Here is a 20,284-nt window from a genome sequence, read left to right on the forward strand (position 1 = left end):
GCCGTACGAGTAGGTACGAGATAATTGATCATTGTTTAAGATTTTTGTCATCAGCCTATATTTGCAAGGAGTTAAAGATGCTAGTTCCGTAAGAAGGGTAAATAATAATAGATCCTGAAAAACTTTCCTAATTAAATAAACATTCATATTTCATAGCGCATGTGCTAATATTATATAGGTAGTACTATGCCGAGTTTGTGTAATAATGATGAGATTGTTTTTACTTACAAGCGACTTAAAAAACAGTATGGAAACAGGTGACAGGGAGGAGGTATAGCCTATACCTCCTCCCTATACCGTATAGGTATCTATTTTGAAAGGTATAGAAATACAAAATCTAGGAAAGAAGTAGGTTACATAAGAAGCAATTGGTATAGGTACTTATTGAAGGTCCTAGAATTCAAAATTGGACTGAAGCATAACATTTAGAAGAGCAAGCATTCATCCTACAATATTATAAGAATCAACAGAATTACGGTTATAGTAACTCGTCATTATTTAGTACCTTAATTTTTGTAGCTTCCTATTACTAATTAAACGAGCAGTATCTAGGATATGCAAAAAAAAAATGTTTAATCATGCCTAAAGAACATTGTCGTCAGACAACGATTAAGCAAAAAAAAATTGCACTAATTTATTTCAGAATATCTAAAAGTAACCGTAGGCCCATATGTGAGTCATTAAATTTTTATTGCCATTTTATTAAACCATGACTCAGTTATAAACAAATAGTATGAAGACTCCAAACGCGGCAAGGATAATAGACAACACAAGGATGGAATACAAACGTAAGTATGTTATTGTTTATTTGCATAGAGTATAGACCTCAGTATATACTATAGCCCCAATATAGGTCTACCTATCAACTTCTATAGAATTCTCGTTATTTTACTAATATTCCTCAACATATTATGATGTTTAAAATAAATGAACTTATTGTTGGTGTTGCGCTACAATTTTGAATAAAGAGATACAAGTAACGTAGGGCATAATATCGGTTAAATCTGTTCATCATCATCATCATCGTTATCAGCCTATATTTGTCAACTGCTGTTAAATCTATTACCTCGTGATAAAACGATAATAGGATTTAAATCCATCCATAGGGTTTTTTTACAACCTGGATGCAGAAACTACAAACGAAAACAGTTTAAAATAATATTCGAATCATCTGGGAGTTCGCTCTTCCATTAAAACGTTAAAGCTTCCTTTGAGTTTAGGAAGTCCTGTGTCAAGGAACAGTCTAGTAACGTAGCTAGTACCTAGTAGATATCGTACAAGTTACATTTCCTTCATAATCACGCTTTTCTGCAACACTATTACATCTATTACATATTTCATATTTTACACACTACGTACACTTAAGTAGGTACTCCCCAGTTTCCTTAATGGCAAACCTTTTAGGATGCGTTTCTTTTAACGCACACGCATTATGTAACCTGTAATGATAATAATATATGACTATGGTAATGAGACCGTTAACGAAACGTGCGTGGCCTAATTTACTTAAAACAAGACCTGAGAATTATATAATTTCGAAAACGAGGTACCCATTTGTTTTGAAAAAGGTTATTTTCCTTAGTTTAAAAAATTACTTATTCATACTTAAACTTTAAAAAATTACTTATTCATATAAATACTTATCTGTCATGAAAAATAAGACATTAATTTATGGTATAACATTAATCCAATTATTTGGAAAATGTCGTGTATTTTGCGCTAATCTCAATAACATGAGTTTTAATGTCTCAGAAAAGGTTGTTGAGGTTGAGATTGACCTAAGGCTTCAAATTAGGACAATAATGTTTAATACCCCATTCTCAAAACCTCAAAATGTCCATTATACTTACATAACCGACCTTGAGGCGGCAAGTTGTGTTTAACTGTGCGATATTTGTATCGAAAGGTGAAAGTTGTCTTTTTTTTATTTTAAATATCATTTTAAATGCGAAGCGCCATAATTAACGAGTAGCAGTGGATCAAACTCGTTGACATATATCGGTCGAGGTTGCAGAACTCAAAATAAGAAAAATATTGTTTTTCAGATTTTTATTAATGGTTAGGGAGCCAGGTGCAAATTTGGTTAACTATTTCCTCTCAAGAGATAATTCGTCAGACGCATGAGAGTATAGTATTATAAAGCCTCGTGAACGTCAGCTGGCGCTCGGTTGGGGGAGTGAGCGGTTGTAGCCTCCCACGCACATAGGAAAAAAAATACATTCATTCATTCATTTCCTCTCAGCTAAAAATTTGTCAAATTGTAGCTAACCCAATATCTCAACGAAAAAAAATAGTCAGCTGGTTACAACATGGTGTATTATACGTCAGCTGGTGTCTCGAACATGAAAGTTAAATTTAAAGAAAAATTTATTTTCCGTTATTTCCTCTCAAACAAAAATTTACCTGATGATAGCTTATATGTAACTGTAGATAAATATATATGTCAGCTGGCTGTATCTTGGTGGAAAAACCGTCAGCTGATACGGGAGGCTACAACCGCTCTTCCCCCCAACCGAGCTCCAGCTGACGTTCACGAGGCTTCATAATACTATACTTTGATGCATTTTACTAATTACCGCTTGAGAGGAACTTGGTCATAAAATCTGCTGCTGGCTCCCGGACCATAAGTAGAAAGGCCTCAAAATTTTAATTTTTGTTTACTTTAAAGTTTAATGTTTTTTGCTGTTTACGTTTGGGTCCTACTTATACATACTTACGAGTTTATTTTTTATATACTTGTGATTTTTTTTTAAGAAAATTATGTTAAGGACCGGTGCAATAATGTCTAATTTGGAACCAAATTATTTATTTATTTAAAGAGATGCACAGACTGCACACCACAGCTGACAATTTGACTGTCTGTGTATGTATTACCATAGACAAATCATGGTATTACTCAAAACAAAAATAAAAGTAGGTAATTACTTAAAATGTGCAATGAAAACGTTTTGTAGAGCCAAATGAAACTACATAATAAAATAGATTCAAAATATAGTATGCATAGAGATCTCGTAAGAAGCATAAATTTTATAAGATTTATATAAGAAGCATATTTTTAAAGGAACTAAATGCCTTACCAATGTCACAAGGCATCTCATCAACAAAACATCGCATTAATAATGGCTAATATATTTATTAGTCCATGCTAATACGTAATTAGGTGTATTGTATCTACATATTTCATTTTAACGGACAATCTTGCGTGACTAATTGTTTAAACTTAATGACATGAAATTTTAAATTTACATTTGCGTGGATGTCACATTATTATCCATTTACTTACATTCTTAAGTTTCAAGTAAAACAATAACAACTTTTTCCCACAATCTTTGGAAAGTTGTTTTCTTCATCTGGAAATTAAACCCATGAGACAGGACCTCGGTAGAGACGCTCAGTCTCTCTGGCTACTCTACCGCTGTCAATTATTTGCCTCAATAAAACTAAAACATAAACAATAGACTTAATTGCTTTGTACCACTTCAGTGGTACCTAGGTTACCTGCGTTATTGGAAAATCCGTAATTTTCTAAAGGTAAAAGATAAAAGTATTTTTAGAATCAATAAAGTAGTTTTTGAGTTTCATAAAAAATACAAATCTTTCCCCATTATGATATTAGTGTGGATAAATACTAGTAAGTATTAAAGGGTTACTTAGTAGATATAAACAGTAAAAGATGGTTATCATTGTAATCGCTGGTTATCATTGATAGTCATTTGACGTTTGTACTGTTTTCGTCATTCAAAAGGTTATTCCACAAATTACATCTAATATTCAAACTCAAACTCAAACATTCATTTATTTAATTAGACTACTATTTAGTAGCACTTTCGAATCGTCATTACATATTATTTTTAACATTTACCACCGATTCGGAAAGCAGTATCTACGGAGAAGAATCGGCAAGAAACTCCATAGTTGCTCTTTTAAATTATGTCAATATTACATAATACTAGCGGTCCGCCCTGGCTTCGCCCGTGGTACATATGAAAAATAGATGTTGGCCGATTCTCAGACTTACCCGATATGCACAGAAAATTTCATGAGAATCGGTCCACCCGTTTCGGAGGAGTATGCAGACTAACATTGTGACACGAGAATTTTATATATAAGATGTAACTTATATCTAACTACATAATATATCATAATATGCCAAAGAACTGTCCTGTGGTTTTTACGCGATAACCCTCCATGGGTCTTTATCGTCAATATATTCCTGAATACTGTAGTACGCTCTCTGAACTAGTACATTTTTTATATAAGTTTTAAATTTAGAACTAGGTACTAAACTCTTTAATATTGTAAGGAATTCTATTATATAAGCGTATACCTTGACCCATAAATGAATTTTCAACTTTAGCTAATCGGAAAAATGGCATTTCAATTCTATTCCTGTTCCTTGTGCCATAATCGTGTCTATCTCCTACTCTTGTGTGTAAGTCGGAGCTTTTGTGTACATGCAAAATATTATTAAATATATACTGTGATGGTACAGTAAGGATACCAGTATTCTTAAAATGATCTCTTAGTGAGTCCCGAGCACGTAAATTATATATAGAGCGAATGGCTCTGTAAGATAAATATAGTTTCTATATCAGCAGCCCTGCCCCATAGTAGAATTCCATAGGACATAATGCTATGAAAGTAGCTGAAATAAACTAATCTAGCCGTATCTTCATCGGTGAGATGCCTTATTTTTCGGACTGCATATGCAGCTGAACTGAGCTTACCTGCAGCGGTGTTGACATGGGCTCCCCACTGTAGTTTCTCGTCCAATGTTAACCCTAGAAATACAGTAGACTCAGTAGGATGCAATACCTCCCCGGTCAAGGTAATATCTCTGTTTAACTTTTTTACATTAGGAAGTAAAAATTCAACACAAGTGGTTTTTTTGGCATTTAATAATAAATTATTGGCAGTAAACCATTCAGATATGTGTAAAAGAGATTACTTGATTAGCTGATTGAAGGTTTAAAACTGACGCATCAGGGTTTTTGCATGTGTGTTTTTAAAGCGAAATTTCTTAGGCGCGTTGAGAAAAATTTCAAGGCCGCGTCATGGCAATGCCTTCACGTCATGGAGTAAGGTGACGATTTGGTATCATTGAATCCTGCCAAAGAGGTTTCACTTTTGACACTTTTGCTCTTTTTTTAATAAGATCTATCTTGTCCTCGTGTTAGTTTGAAGTTGTAGCCACCATGTAGATACATACAAAATTTTACGAACATAAAACAAATCATGTTATTGAAGATAACTTATTGCAGAATCTGTTCCTACTTATTGTTCTTATCATGTGAACTGTGAACATTTACATCTTTATATTTAAATTTACAAAATTGTAATGAGTCACTGCCGTCTTGGTTTTTTATCAACAAAATAAGGCCTTGACCCCGAGTATCCATATTAAGTAATAGTATAGGAAGTATGTAAAAGCCTTATTTTAAGAAATAAAGTAAAGACATTGATTTTGGGTTTTCCCCAAGGATGTATCGCAATACTTGGTGGTCTCTATTAAGGTCTTGGTAATCAGCTTTTACGGATCTTAAGTGGTTGAATGTTATGTAATTCACACTGGTATTATCCAACATTAACTGTTTATTTTTCTGTGTATGTTGATTAAGCTGTTTCACTTTACGATAAATATACTTTCCAAACGATGCATTATTTAATTTTCACCACATTTTTATTCAATAGACATCTAGTATTTGATGAGAGTGGTTAGCGTCTCTTCGGTAAGAAATGCCTGTCTAGGATATCCAAAAACGTAGGGATAAAGCCATGATAGTGGACATTTGGACATAGATATTGCTCTATATATCTGCGCTATGTAGAGTTGAAGCTGGAAGTCTAAATAAGTAGTCGATAAAGGAATATTTATGATTCATAATTACTCTTAAAATGTAGTTCTTATCGTTATCCTGTACCATCTTACATTTTATATCACTCTAATTTTATTAATTTTAGGTGTTATAATCGTAAGTTTTATAATATGAATTCCATTGGTAAGATCGTTGATAAGTAAATACTTTGAATTAAAGATTTATTAAAATGGTGAATTAAACTCTAAACTCAACTCATTTATTTAGAATAGTATGTGTTCGCCCCAATTTGGAACTAATAGGCCAATAACAGCGAAGGTCTGTACTCATGCATACAATAACATGACGTCACATCACCGTTATGACGGACACACAAAAGAATTGCGCTCTACTGATACACAGGAACAAGATTGTTCTTTAATTTCATTATTGGTTTAATTAGACCTTGCTACAGAGGTCGAAGGCAAACAAAATTGCAAAGTGGATAACAGACACAAAAGTGTGTAGTAAATATATTATACTAACTTTGATTTACTATGCACATTTGTGACTCATTACTGAACCTATTTTGATGGTCCGCAGTTAAAATAAAAATAATATCTTTTTCTTTGGAAAATATTTATAAATCATATTTAAAATCTCAGATCGTGACAGATATAGACCGGGAGATACTGACACAAAATTTCGAGTCATTTGTAACAGGATGGCGGTTCTACAGGGTTCTTAGTACGCAATGACAAAAAGAAAAATGATGGTGTGAACGCTGGTACCGGCGGCTTAGTCGCGTGGGCGTTAGTCGAACTCATCGGAAAATAGCGAAAGTCAAACGATTTGTAACAGTATGGCACTTATTTTTCCTGTAAGTTTGAGGATCAACGAATATAAATACAAAATTTCAAAGATCTAGGTGTTGGAAATCTTCACTTATATAAATTAATAATAAATTTATTTTTCAAGTATGACAGCACTTTTTCCCCCTACTAGAAGTATGGCAAATATAATAATGGTCACATTTTATCAAATACTCTCCAAAAAGCCAAATGCAATACTGGTACAAAAAGATAGGCGAAATAAAAATTTTTTGCAGATTTTCGGCGGTATGGCGACCATTTGGAATCGTCCGAAAAGTATGGCATGGCGATTTTCGTAAATGGCTGCACGACGATGGTTACCTGTGCAAAAGTTAGCTTGGTACAAATGGTTGAATAATTGTTTTTTTTAAATCAACACATTCGCGTCGGTATGGCGGGCTGTAAGTCATACCGGAAAAGTATGGCATGACACTACCGCCTACTTCTTTTTTATGGGCTATCGGTAAATTCTAAAATTTTTGTGTTACAAATCGTTTGACTTTCGCTATTTTTCCGACGAGTTCGACTAACGCCCACGCGACTAACCCACCGGTACCAGCGTTCACACCATCATTTTTCTTTTTGTCATTGCGTACTAAGACCCCTGTAGAACCGCTATCCTGTTACAAATGACTCGAAATTTTGTGTCAGTATCTCCCGGTCTAATACAGCTTAGTAGCGTATTTAACAAAGATGCCTTTAATTCCACTGAAATAAAGGATTAACGTAATTCAAATGACGACTTGCATTACTTTAGATAAGATAAAGAATTCAGATTAGCAAATGCAACAACGAATATCAAATGATAAACCAAGATTGGTGAACACCAGAAGCCAATAAATATCCTTATCGACCTTTACTGGGCTTTAATCTTTTAATACCGATTTTCTGTTTTATTACTACTTACCTACTTCGTACATTATTACATAAGGGTGCATTTCTAACTCCCATAAAATATATTGGTTAATTCTTTTTAATCGTAATGATTTACGATTTAATATTTGTGTTACTGTTGCTTTCTATGGCATAAAATTTTGGCTCCTGTCCGTATACAAAAATTGCTTACCTGCCGAAAAAAATATATTATATCGTTATGTGGTGCTTTTAGAATTTTCAAATTAAATATATATTATGAAATAATTAGCTATGGTTATAACTTATAATGGTTATAACAAATTATCGACTCTTTCAATTTTTGTGTCCATACCAGCATAATATTCCTTATATCATTGTTAATTTATTATCTCGTTCCGGATACTTCTAAGTTCTAATACAATACCTACTAATAGTTATCTATGTATCAGTATTTCGGATTAAACAGATTAAAGTATAATTCTATGGAATGTGTTCTCTATCAACACTATAATCTCATCCGGTATGTATTTCAATTATTACTAGTTTTAAAAACAATAAAAAGAAAACAGCTTGTTGAGACTCTCCTAAATTTCTTTCGAATACCAGGATAATTTTGTTGTAATGTCTGTGTTTTGCCTGTAATTATTATCTGTGCTATTGCATCTATGAAGGTAATGGCGGGAAATAGGTTATGAAGAACTTTACTTAACCGCAAGCTTTAGGTAGCCTTTAGGTATTTTAGAAAAGCACGTATTTTGCCCTGTTTACCTACAACAAAATATTATTCAAATGGAATAAACCCTGATAACGAGGGTGTAAAATAAAAGATTTGAATTTAATAATAACATCTTTTATTGTGGTATTTTTTAAATAACTTTCGCAACGGTCTTTTTTGAAACAGTTTTGTTCAAGTGCAATTTACATCCATATATTAATATTTGGATAACAAAAACATCAAAAAGAAATTAAATCACAACTCCTGCATAAAATAAAATAAATCATATTATGGCTACAGTAAAAATAGTGCTATTCAATTTTTGTTTGTAGTCTCTTAAAACAATACAAATATTTGTTTTAAAACAGTTTCCAGTGATAGTAAATGTGAAAACCACAAAGTTAAAAAAAATTTAAAAGTAACATTATTATCAAGTATCATATTATTTACAACAGGATTCGCAGCCTAAATAGAGATAAACATAATTAATAAGGTACTTGGGAATCATACAACTTAAAACTACAAAATAGGTAAGTATTTTTTCAAAATACGACACAGTTTAGATCAACAAGCCTTCGACTTTCCCTAATTTAAATTTAATTAAACTTATCTTAAAATAGGCTATTTTATCTAAAAATATACACATAACCAATAAATTAATTAAACACTAAAGTATAATATCAATGTTAAGGCTATTCAAACTAGAGCGGTATCGGCTGTTTACTCTGATCGGTACCCGATTGGAGTCTATAATAATAAATAGAGATGATACCGCTCTCCACGGCGCGCGGCGGTAACGGATAGCGCACTAGTTTGAATTGGCCTTTATGCAGGACCCGCCTTGAATCAGACATTAAAATTAAAAAGTAAGATCATTGATGAAACTATACCAAATTGGACAAAATAGCATTCTTTTCTAGTTTTGTAACTCTGGGAATTCGATACGGCCTGGGTAAATCTAAATCAATAAATAGAGAACTTTTTATAAGACCTCTCCGTCTTCCCAGATAATAACTAATGATAGCAATTACAATAACTAATATAAGACAAAGTAATGTCACCATAGTTATTGTGAATGGATTCCAAAAGCTGTTACAATTTTTGTCCAAAATAGGAGTTTCTGTTGTAGAGAGAGTCGTGTATGGGCCGTCAGTCGTATCTCCTGTTGTTAAAGTCCATTCTGACGTAGTTATGTCTGGATTTCTATTTGTTTCATCAGTTTCTTGCGTGCTTGTCGGAAATCCTATTGGAGTCGTTGCATCAGGGTTATTTGTGTAGTCATTCGTAGAATCTGTTGAAGACGACGTGTCTGGTGCCGTTGTCGGTTCAACAGTCGTTGTTATTTCGTTCGTTGTTGTTGTTTTTTGTGTAGAAGTTACATCAGTCGTGACATCTGGTCCTGTGGTTGTCACTTGATTCGTTGTAGTAGTTATTAGCGCTGTAGTAGTTGTTTCTTCCGTTGCTGTTGTAGTTGTTGTCACTTCTGGCGTTGTTGTTTCGTCTGGTATCATTGTAGTAGTAGTGACTTCTTGTGTTGTTTCTTCCGGTATCGTTGTAGTTGTTATAATTTCCGGGATCATAGTAGTGGTACTGACTTCTGTTGTTGTTGTTGTATCTTTCGGTATCGTGGTAGTGGTTGTGACTTCTGTTGTTGTTGTATCTTCCGGTATCGTTGTTGTTGTTGTTGTAGTGACTTCTGTTGTCGTTGTATCTTCTGGTATCGTTGTTGTTGTAGTGACTTCTGTTGTTGTTGTTGTATCTTCCGGTACCGTTGTAGTTGTTGTATCTTCCGGTATCGTGGTAGTGGTTGTGACTTCTGTTGTTGTTGTATCTTCCGGTATCGTTGTTGTTGTTGTAGTGACTTCTGTTGTCGTTGTATCTTCTGGTATCGTTGTTGTTGTAGTGACTTCTGTTGTTGTTGTATCTTCTGGTATAGTGGTAGTGGTAGTGACTTCTGTTGTTGTTGTATCTTCCGGTACCGTTGTAGTTGTTGTATCTTCGGGTATCGTGGTAGTGGTTGTGACTTCTGTTGTTGTTGTATCTTCCGGTACCGTTGTAGTTGTTGTATCTTCCGGTATTGATGTAGTTGTAGTGACTTCTGTTGTTGTTGTATCTTCTGGTATCGTTGTTGTTGTATCTTCTGGTATTGTTGTTGTTGTAGTTACTTCTGTTGTTGTTGTTGTTGTAGTTACTTCTGTTGTTGTTGTATCTTCCGGTATCATTGTTGTTGTTGAAGTGATTTCTGTTGTTGTTGTATCTTCCGGTATCGTTGTTGTTGTTGTAGTGACTTCTGTTGTCGTTGTATCTTCTGGTAACGTTGTTGTTGTAGTTACTTCTGTTGTTGTTGTATCTTCTGGTACCGTTGTAGTTGTTGTATCTTCCGGTATCGTGGTAGTGGTAGTGACTTCTGTTGTTGTTGTATCTTCCGGTATCGTTGTTGTTGTTGTAGTGACTTCTGTTGTCGTTGTATCTTCTGGTATCGTTGTTGTTGTAGTGACTTCTGTTGTTGTTGTATCTTCCGGTACCGTTGTAGTTGTTGTATCTTCCGGTATCGTGGTGGTGGTTGTGACTTCTGTTGTTGTTGTATCTTCCGGTATCATTGTTGTTGTTGTAGTGACTTCTGTTGTCGTTGTATCTTCTGGTATCGTTGTTGTTGTAGTGACTTCTGTTGTTGTTGTATCTTCCGGTATCGTGGTAGTGGTAGTGACTTCTGTTGTTGTTGTATCTTCCGGTACCGTTGTAGTTGTTGTATCTTCCGGTATCGTGGTAGTGGTAGTGACTTCTGTTGTTGTTGTATCTTCCGGTACCGTTGTAGTTGTTGTATCTTCCGGTATCGTGGTAGTGGTTGTATCTTCCGGTATTGTTGTAGTTGTAGTGAGTTCTGTTGTTGTTGTTGTTGTTGTTGTTGTTGTCACTTCCGTTGTTGTTGTTGTATCCTCATACTCGTAGATGTTACACTCGCCCTCGTAGTTCGGGGGAATATATCTGAATGAGTCCACAAGTACTATGGAGTTCGCTGCAGCTACTCCTAACATTGTTACCTGCAACAATACAATAATATTGAATTAATACTTTTACTTTAACATGTTTCCTTATCAAATTGTACTTGTGTAACACAAATACGTACTTTTCGTTAAAAGGTCTAATGATTTATCTTTACTTGTGCTATAATACAGTTTATTAAAGCGATTCGTGATTATGAATTCATATTATGGTTTATTTCATAATATGAATTCATTGATATTTATATATTATTTTATCTTTCAACTATAACTTAGGATGTACTTACTAAATAAAAAACTATATTAAGAAAATATCATTCGTATAAATAATAGAAACTGAATAAAATCTGTACATTCATTTAATTGTACTTCCTTGAAAAAGAAATAATTTTATAGATATAAATTTTCTCTCAACAGTTGACGAGTATAAAAATTGATTTTCATAAAATACAATCACAAGGGAATTGTAATTCAATCATGTTGAAACGATTTATTTTCATTCTTATCTGCATATTTTATAAATTGATTATATTAATCCTAAATCCTTAACAATAATTACAAGAGATAATGAACAGCCCTGACTTATTTGTAAATTAATTTTAATAAGCAAGAGAAAAGTGATTGTTGTATTTATTATAACATAATTCAGGTAATCATGCACCAAGTATGATTACCTACATGCATTAATTTTCTTTAAATAAATAAATAAAATGAATAGCCGGGGCCACATAGAGCGAACAGCTTCTTGAAGAAATTGCTACGCGAAGCATTTCGATCAGTCAATCTAAATAATATTTTACTTAAGGGACAAACGGTTTATGAATACGTTTACGTAGTATAGTGATGAATCTTTTAATTCTTAGGACTTAGACAATAAAAGTATTATGCGCTGCGTTAAAACTAAAGTAATGAAAAGACAAAGGGATGGGAACTTTAAAATGGTGGATGCACAAATAATCCATTTGGATTAAGGAGACGACCTTGTTGATAAGATAAGAGTATTACAATTGACGAAGTGGTGACGTCATAGAAAATGAAGAAATCAGTGACTATTGGAACCAATGATATGAAATTACAGACAAATAGCTTAGTAAATTTTTAAACCCATAAATGTTTCTTGACGGATTTCCGGATCAGCTATATAAATATGATCTATTTCTATTACACAATATTTTTCAAGAAGAGTGGATTAAACCGTTCAGACGGTTAAGCTATAGCCAAGAGAAGAGTCCAACCAAAGTGCTACCTGGTGCGAAACAAACAAAGATTAACAAACAAAGATGTAATCCTTCTAAATTTTCGGGTTGTCTGGTAGAAATCGCTTACAGCGATAAGACCGCCCTGTGTACAAGTTATACTTGTAAGGCTCTTAGTTTATAATCCTGTATTAAGTGTGCAATAAAGTATTTTTCATTCATTCATTCATTCATTAGCGTAATAATATGAAAATATCATGAAGTTATATCAATTAGGCCTTTGCCTCAAAATTATTCAAATTTTGAGGCAAAGGCCTGGATTGAAATGGCCTATGGATTAGAAAAGAGTGGTTTTTATGGCTGTTGTTTGTTGTGTATAATGCACTAATTAAGTAGGTATGCTTCGATTGGCAAAGAACGGTTTTAAAACTAGGTATCGTTATACAGTAAGAGTTGAGTTATATATATGTATTTCAACAATTCATTGAAATTTTGAAGAAAATAAAACGTATACCAACTTACAATAGCTCCATAACATTGATGTTTATTAAACCGAGAAAATATATTAGAATGACGATCCTAACAAACTTTATATCTGAAAGTATATCCGAAACTTACATAAGCATTATAACTAGCGGGTCCACTGACTGTAACTTGCTGCGTGAGCCACCCTTGCTCAGTAAACCACAAATTACCGACCACATTCGCTCCACCAGGCACTATTTCACTAATTATCACCCACAATGCATCACCAGGCGCTGTAGGCCTCATATATCCAGTCACTTCGAATATGCCATTATTGGACATCGGGAAGCTTTCAGAGGACATGCAACTAAGCTCCTCGTTTGCAGACATAAATGTCATACTTCCATTACTAGGCGGCGATATTGATATATCTGCATAATATCCCATTTCCCACACCGGTCTCCCGATACACATTGTACAGTCATTTGGAAATCTGCCATTGAAATCAGACTCAAATTCGTACTTATAACACTCTTCACTTGACACATAATTACTCAATAGCGATACTATGAAAATGGACCAGCTTTTCATCGTTCTTCACTGTTTTTTTGTTGCTGACGAGCACAAAGTTTCACTACTGTATGTTATTCATTATAGCCAATTACTCGAAATTCAACTTAGTTGTCACTGATAAAATTCGTAATTGATGTACGAAAATCTTAATAATAGAATGCATAAACAGCATTGCACTTCCCGTTTTTCTCGTATCACAATTCATTTCGAATCAAAGCAACACAATTTCTCTGGACCAAATTGAGTTTTCCATTTAAGTTACTTTAAAAAAGTGTCTACACAATTACACATACACATCAAAGGTCCGTATGTCCTCTTTCAAATAATACATAATTAGAAGTAAAACTAATAGGTCGAGGAATTTAATAGATTAGATAATTATTGAGCCCCTAGGATTTAGTAGAATTTATTGAGTATATTTAAATATATTTTTTAAAGATTAGGCTGTATGCAAAGCAGGCATAGAGATAGAGCGTGAACTTATCTCCTGCTTAGTTAAATAAACGATAAGGAAACGTATGAATGAGAAAGAAAGTGTAAGTAGAGGAAAATGCACATGTCATGCAGTATTCAGTTATCATATACATATATATTATTCGGTTATATACCCATTCAATCCTCATAGAGCAGTAGAAAGAAGGCAACATGCGGTTATCATCGAGATCGAGTACTCGCCGTCGAACTTTGGTTTCCCAATATTTTCAGCAACATATCAACAATCGATTGTGTTGAATATAACCAAATTTGTTATTAAAATTGAGTTTTTTTTATGGATCAGACAACCATATGAGGATTCCACATAGGTTTTTAATTAATTCTTCTTCGTTTATACATCTTATATGACTGCGATACAATGTTTATGATGGCATATTATGTTGATTGACTATGTAGTCCTGTATCAATGTTATAGGGAGCATGGCATCTCAATATGTTTTAAATTTTACTCATGTTGATATACTCGTATTTATCTTATGCTAATACGTATTGGTCATTGTTTTTAATTAATTTCTTATCTGAAAGGCACAGTAGATTCTAATTAGAAAATATTTGCTAGTGTAGATAAAAAATAATTCCTTATGGAATGTAGAAAGAATGGTCAGTTCCAATGAAAAATAGAAGGAGCCCTCCTAAATTCCATATTGTTTTTATTATAATTTTATAATTACTAATATTTTTTTCAGTTCTGGGATAAGACTGCTAGGAAGAAGTCTGAAGTAGACCTGATAATGAATGAATGAAAAAAATAATTATTTATTGTACACACCAAAATAAACATACATATCTATAATTAGGTAATAAAGAAATAATTCATTACTGCCTTTCTTATGAAGGTTTCCTATTTCTTATGAAGGTTATTAGGATTTAGATTTAAGAAAATCACCAGCTCTACAGTGGATAGCCAAATTAAAATCAGAACTTGAATAAAATGCATCATTGTCGACAACATTTTACGTGGCAAACGGGCAAAAATAACTAAATTTTAGTCGTTTCGAATTATTTTTACAGTAAGTTTATAAATACACACAGAGAATATTAACTTAAGAATGTGATGCGCACAAACCTAAATTTATCCAGTCAAACTTAGGTTTATACATGAAACTAAAGTTTTCATCTACATTATTTTCATCTATTTAGAGATTTTATAGATATATTTTCATCTACGCAGTTATTATGCACATTGCATATTTATACACACTTACCATAACTTAACGTAAAAAATGGATGCATTGTCATAATATCAAGACTGCTCAGTAATGGGTAATACTAGTAGCTCGTAATTTGATCGATTCTGAACTGCTTACGATTTTGAAACAGATGATCGATTAGATAGCCTTAATACATTTCTTAGTGCATAATATTATTAAGTGCACTATTATCTTCTTGTATATTCTAGAACATTTCAAACCTTTCGCTTCTTCAAATAATTTAGTCCGGCTGCTAAATAATATGCGTGTAATCAACTAGCACGAGAAAGTTAAATATTAGAAAGCATTGGTTTAGAACCCCTAAGGGTTTTCCAGACTTGTAAATTTACGTCTATGGTGACCAGATAGTAACATTCTTAGCTGGGAATTAAGACCGGTAAAAATTGCGTGACACAAAATTAAGCAATATAATACATAGTTAATAGTATTGGATCCCACATTATTAACTCATGCTGAAGAAAATCATAATTAAAGATTTGTCTTTTCTTACTATAAAGAAACTCACTGTGAACGCGTACAAAATTATGTAAAATAAAAAAGGTCTCAATAAGAGCTTAAGTAAAGAAAAGGTTATTGTTCCTTTACTTTTGAGGCTTCTGTTTTAAAAATACATGTACCAAACTTGACGATATTTACAAAAAAGAATAAAAGTAAAACAAATATCTCACTACCTAATTACCAATGTTTCAATGATCTATAAAAGTTAAAACTATGTTCAGAACATACTACCCTACCCTGAAGGCTGATCTACTTACATAGCCTGTGTACTCCGCAGGCCCAGTGAGACGAGTACTCTTCGTAAACCAGCCTTCTTCAGTGAAGGGGATATTTCCAACAGCTCCGTTCGAGCCGCCTGGAACTATCTCGTTCACAAGCACGGACAGTGCATCACCGACCGCCGTAGGCTTCACGTACGCAGTCACTTCAAAAATACCATTGAAAGCCATTGGAAAAATATATGTCGACATACAAGTCAAGTTTTGCCCAGCATACGCAAACTTCGTGCTACGCTCGTTCGGTGGAGTGAGATCCACGTTCGCATAATTCCCTATTCGCCACTCATCTCTATTCAAACACATGTCACAATCGTTCGGAAACTTTTCCTCGAAATTCATCTCGAAGTCATATTTAACACAATCATCACATAGAACAGTGTAACTCAATAGCGTCGTCACTAAAACGAACCAATGTTTCGACATTTCTTTACACTGAGTCTTTGCAGCGGCACGAGTCAATTAACAAATTCACTTTCGTTTTAAATTCATAATTAGCGAATTGGGCGATCACTGATAGGACTTGGAATTTATATACTACATGCTTCAAGTTATCACATTAATATTCTACATCTTACACATCTTGATACGCAATATTTACCACTAATAATATAGAAAATATTTTCACTTAATGATTTTCACTAAGCTTTATTTATTTGTAACATTTTCAAGAGCACGTTCAAGGCACTTATGCCTATTACAAAAATAATATTTAAGTAAAACTATTAGCTGGCCAAATCTGAGAGATAAGATTAAATTATTTGATTGTTATCGTTTAATATATCCGATGAGCTTGGATTTGGTATAATTATTTGAACAATAATCTTTGATTGAAAAAATTATTGAATCATAATCGGTACAAAACAACTAAAGCTAGGGTACGTGTTTTATGAAGAAAAATGCAGAAAAACAATATTTGTAATGATGATTAGGCAGATAGGTTATCTGCTGGATGTTGGACAAAAATGATTTGTTGGTACTACATTCTACATCCTATTTAAGTATCGTGGGCATCCTTTTATTATAATATTATTTAGGTATGAAAACGTAACGTATGAACTTCAAATAAAAGGATTCCTACATCTGAACCCAAATAATGATCTGTAAAAACTTTATGATATTTCTGATCATTTTATATTATAACTTTAATCTAACGACTAATAATAATAAATCTAATGACAACAACATAATTAAATAACTCTCTGTTTTTACACGGTTTTTACCTTTCAATTTTCAGATCAACAACGTCATTATGTAACCTAACACTTACTTAAATCAATGTAATTCTATCTACTTGTGTGAAAATTTCCTCAGCACTAAATCGAACTTACTTTTGTTAATTGAAAATTTAAGTATGTACTTTAAATTTAAATTTGTCTGTGAATTGAATAAAATCAAAAATTTATCTTAAAAAAATAGTTTGGGCAGTAACATAGTCTTTTTATCTCGGATCAACTCGGACAAAGCCTGTAAGCATTTAGTATTTACTTTACCTATATGCCTGATGGCCTTTTTCCTTAAATAATTTGTAAAATAAATAAAACACTAATTAGGTACTTACATTGTTCTAATTATCAAAATAGATAAATAGATATTTGTTTGATAGGCGCGTAGGGAAAAAGTCGGTCATTGGCTCGTCTGTACCTATCACAGATTATCTAATAGTTCATGTACTTCCCTAATCATGTAATAGATTAAAAATATAGTCATATTAGTCATTAGTTACACCTGTTTTACCGACGTTCTATTTCAAACTCTTATTTGTTCAAACTTATTTTGTAAGTGCTTCTACAAAATACGGTTTTCAAATCGTGCCGCAAAAAGGAATCGGCTTTGTCTAAAATCAAACAAATAACCTATATTCTAAAAAAATCATCTTGAATTACTCTATCTATTAACAAAAACCCCATCAAAATCTACCCTGACGATGCAAAGCGAATATTTTGTCTGATGCTGCGCGAGCCTACTGAATAATGTTCCCCTGAATGAAAAAAAAATATGGTTGGTATTTTCTACTTAAATTCAGCGTACTTATTCTAATAACGATATCTGAATTTTTGTATTCCATAATATTTTCTCGTTTCCTTTACAAGAAACTTCACAAAAATACGGGATTTCAATGCATTTATTCAACTAGCTATTGTTCTGTTACTTACTTTGATAATTTCATTTGGTACACTTTTACACTATTACTATTACACAATATTTTTTGCATTACATATTTTTCACAATAAAATTTGTATCGTTCATTTAAAATAAATTATTATAGTAATAGTTATAATTATATATTTCAGAAATCAGGAAAAGTACCACCATTCTCTTCCTAATATTTTTTTTAATATACCTACCTGCATTTTCCTTTCTGAATGTTACTTTAACAGTTACGGAACTAGATTCCTGTAAAGGTGTCCGTAGTTGCTATTACAATATGAAAAATAATTATAATTTTTATTACATGTACAAGACAGACAAACTGCAGATGTGACTGGGTTTATTTGCACATAACCATGCAGGTGAAAATTAATCGTTTTATTATTGAAGTGAAACTTCTTAAGGAGCGTGTGACGAATTTGGCATCATTGAATCTTGCGAGAGAAGTTTTACCTCTGACACGTGTGCCCAGCACACGCTTTTTTATTAATTTTTTTTTACTTTTCTATAACATCTGAAAAAAAAATCTAAAAAAATTATTAATTCAATTTCCTTATTCCTGTTGGCCAATGTATGGTCATACGAGGTGAATGACTTTTTGATTTAACTATGACCTCAAGCCACGGGCACTTTGAAGACAAAGAATAAGTACTTAATATTAATGACAGATGCATTTGTTTCATTATATACAGTTTAAACAATACAGGTAATATTTTCATATTAATATTAAATTTCAGAGGCACTGGTCATTGGATCGGAATTAAAAGTAGTGTTTATTGAAACAGAAGGTAATATATTAATTAATTTGATTTTTTCTATCTATCTTAACATGTTCATAATATACTATATCGTAATTAAAAATAATATTTCCTAGAGCCAACAATTTAGAGTAAATTATATTATAATACAATCTCTACAATACCAGACCAAAGTCGTGGCTTAGAGCCTAAACTTTTTAGATCTATTTTCCTGTAGTTGAAACAAAAATAGCCTGTGATTGATTATTGAACGTTTTAGGCAAAGCACATACTAATAAAGCATATATTTGCAAAAATTATACCATATTATTTTACATATTCAGTGGTTACGTAAATAAAAGATTATATCAAAGCGATCAATCGGTTTAGAGATTTCTATCTCATCTTTATTGGAAGCTATAGATTAACACTTCAAAGGACAATTACCTGCAAGATAGAAATCAATCTGATTAGATTACTCAAATGTTTATATCATGATCTCAATCTAATTCATATTAGATAATTTTACTGAATGTACTCACAAGTATCTTACATTTGACAATATTATTTCACAGGAAATTGACAAGTCACTAAAGAGAATAAAGAACATTTTAGCGTATATGAATTGATATGTATATTTTTGCTTTTTACCGGATTTTTCTATAATAAGCTTAACGCCACACTAGCAAAACAAGTAACGTTATTTTCAAATTACTAATAATTACATTTAAATGAGTAATTAGTAGTTTGTTTTTGAAGTAATTAGATGGCTACAAATAACAATTTAGTATCCTTTTAGAATAAACACTTTTGTCGTTTAGAAAAAAAGTCTTTATTAGTTGAACCAAAAAGAGGAATATAAATTTGTTACCTGCATTTCGTACTGCATCAATTTTCATTCTGTATTCACCAATATGTAATCGCTCCAAACGAACGACAAAATATGTAGAACATCAACGCTAAGTTCAACATAAGGAATAAATTATAGGATTTTTGCTTTAAAGACAAAATTATTTTATGCTTTTCAATTTATAAAAAAAGCGATGCGTGGACGTGTCTTATAATTATATTTTTGTATCTGTCTAACATCAAATCTTAAAAATTAATTAAATTACATGATAAAACATGGATTGTTTTTTGTGATTTTATCGAGAGATTTTCTAGATTCTTAGCTGTTTTTACTTTTTAGCCATTCAACAAGTATTCTTTCAATTGCTAAATTATACCTAAATTCTTAAATGCCACGCGTGTTTCAAACTTTATTTCAGACTAGCCGCTCCGCGCGGTTTCACCCCCGTGGCTCCTCTTCTGTTGGTCGTAGCGTGATAGTATATAGCTTATAGCCTTCCTCGATAAATGAGCTATCTTACACCGAAAGAATTTTTCAAATCGGACCAGTAGTTCCCGAGATTAGCGCGTTCAAACAAACAAACAAACTCTTCAG

General features: G+C 32.6%; 1 protein-coding gene across 1 annotated transcript; it reads right to left on the reverse strand.

Moving 5' to 3' along the window:
- Positions 1-8,831: 8,831 nt before the first annotated feature.
- Positions 8,832-13,374, reverse strand: LOC149900289 (uncharacterized). Its single transcript, XM_090113409.1, has 2 exons — positions 13,054-13,374; positions 8,832-11,278 (listed from the first exon to the last, which is right to left on the reverse strand). Exons 1-2 carry the CDS (start codon positions 13,372-13,374, stop codon positions 9,122-9,124), a joined length of 2,478 nt encoding a protein of 825 aa, XP_089969535.1. The 3' UTR covers positions 8,832-9,121.
- Between the last annotated feature and the right edge of the window lie 6,910 nt (positions 13,375-20,284).

This window comes from Colias eurytheme, chromosome 19, assembly GCF_061535395.1.
Source record: "Colias eurytheme isolate Ceu_HAF_F1 chromosome 19, ilColEury1 Martin Lab GWU primary, whole genome shotgun sequence".
Lineage (NCBI taxonomy): Eukaryota > Metazoa > Arthropoda > Insecta > Lepidoptera > Pieridae > Colias > Colias eurytheme.

Bases quoted from the DNA above. Each gene is read 5' to 3' on its own strand.
- LOC149900289 (XM_090113409.1), bottom strand. From the start codon at position 13,374: ATGTGTATCGGGAGACCGGTGTGGGAAATGGGATATTATGCAGATATA. The intron at 11,279-13,053 runs GTAAGTTTCGGA...GTATTGTTGCAG, and splicing joins CCGCTAGTTATAATGCTTAT to GTAACAATGTTAGGAGTAGC.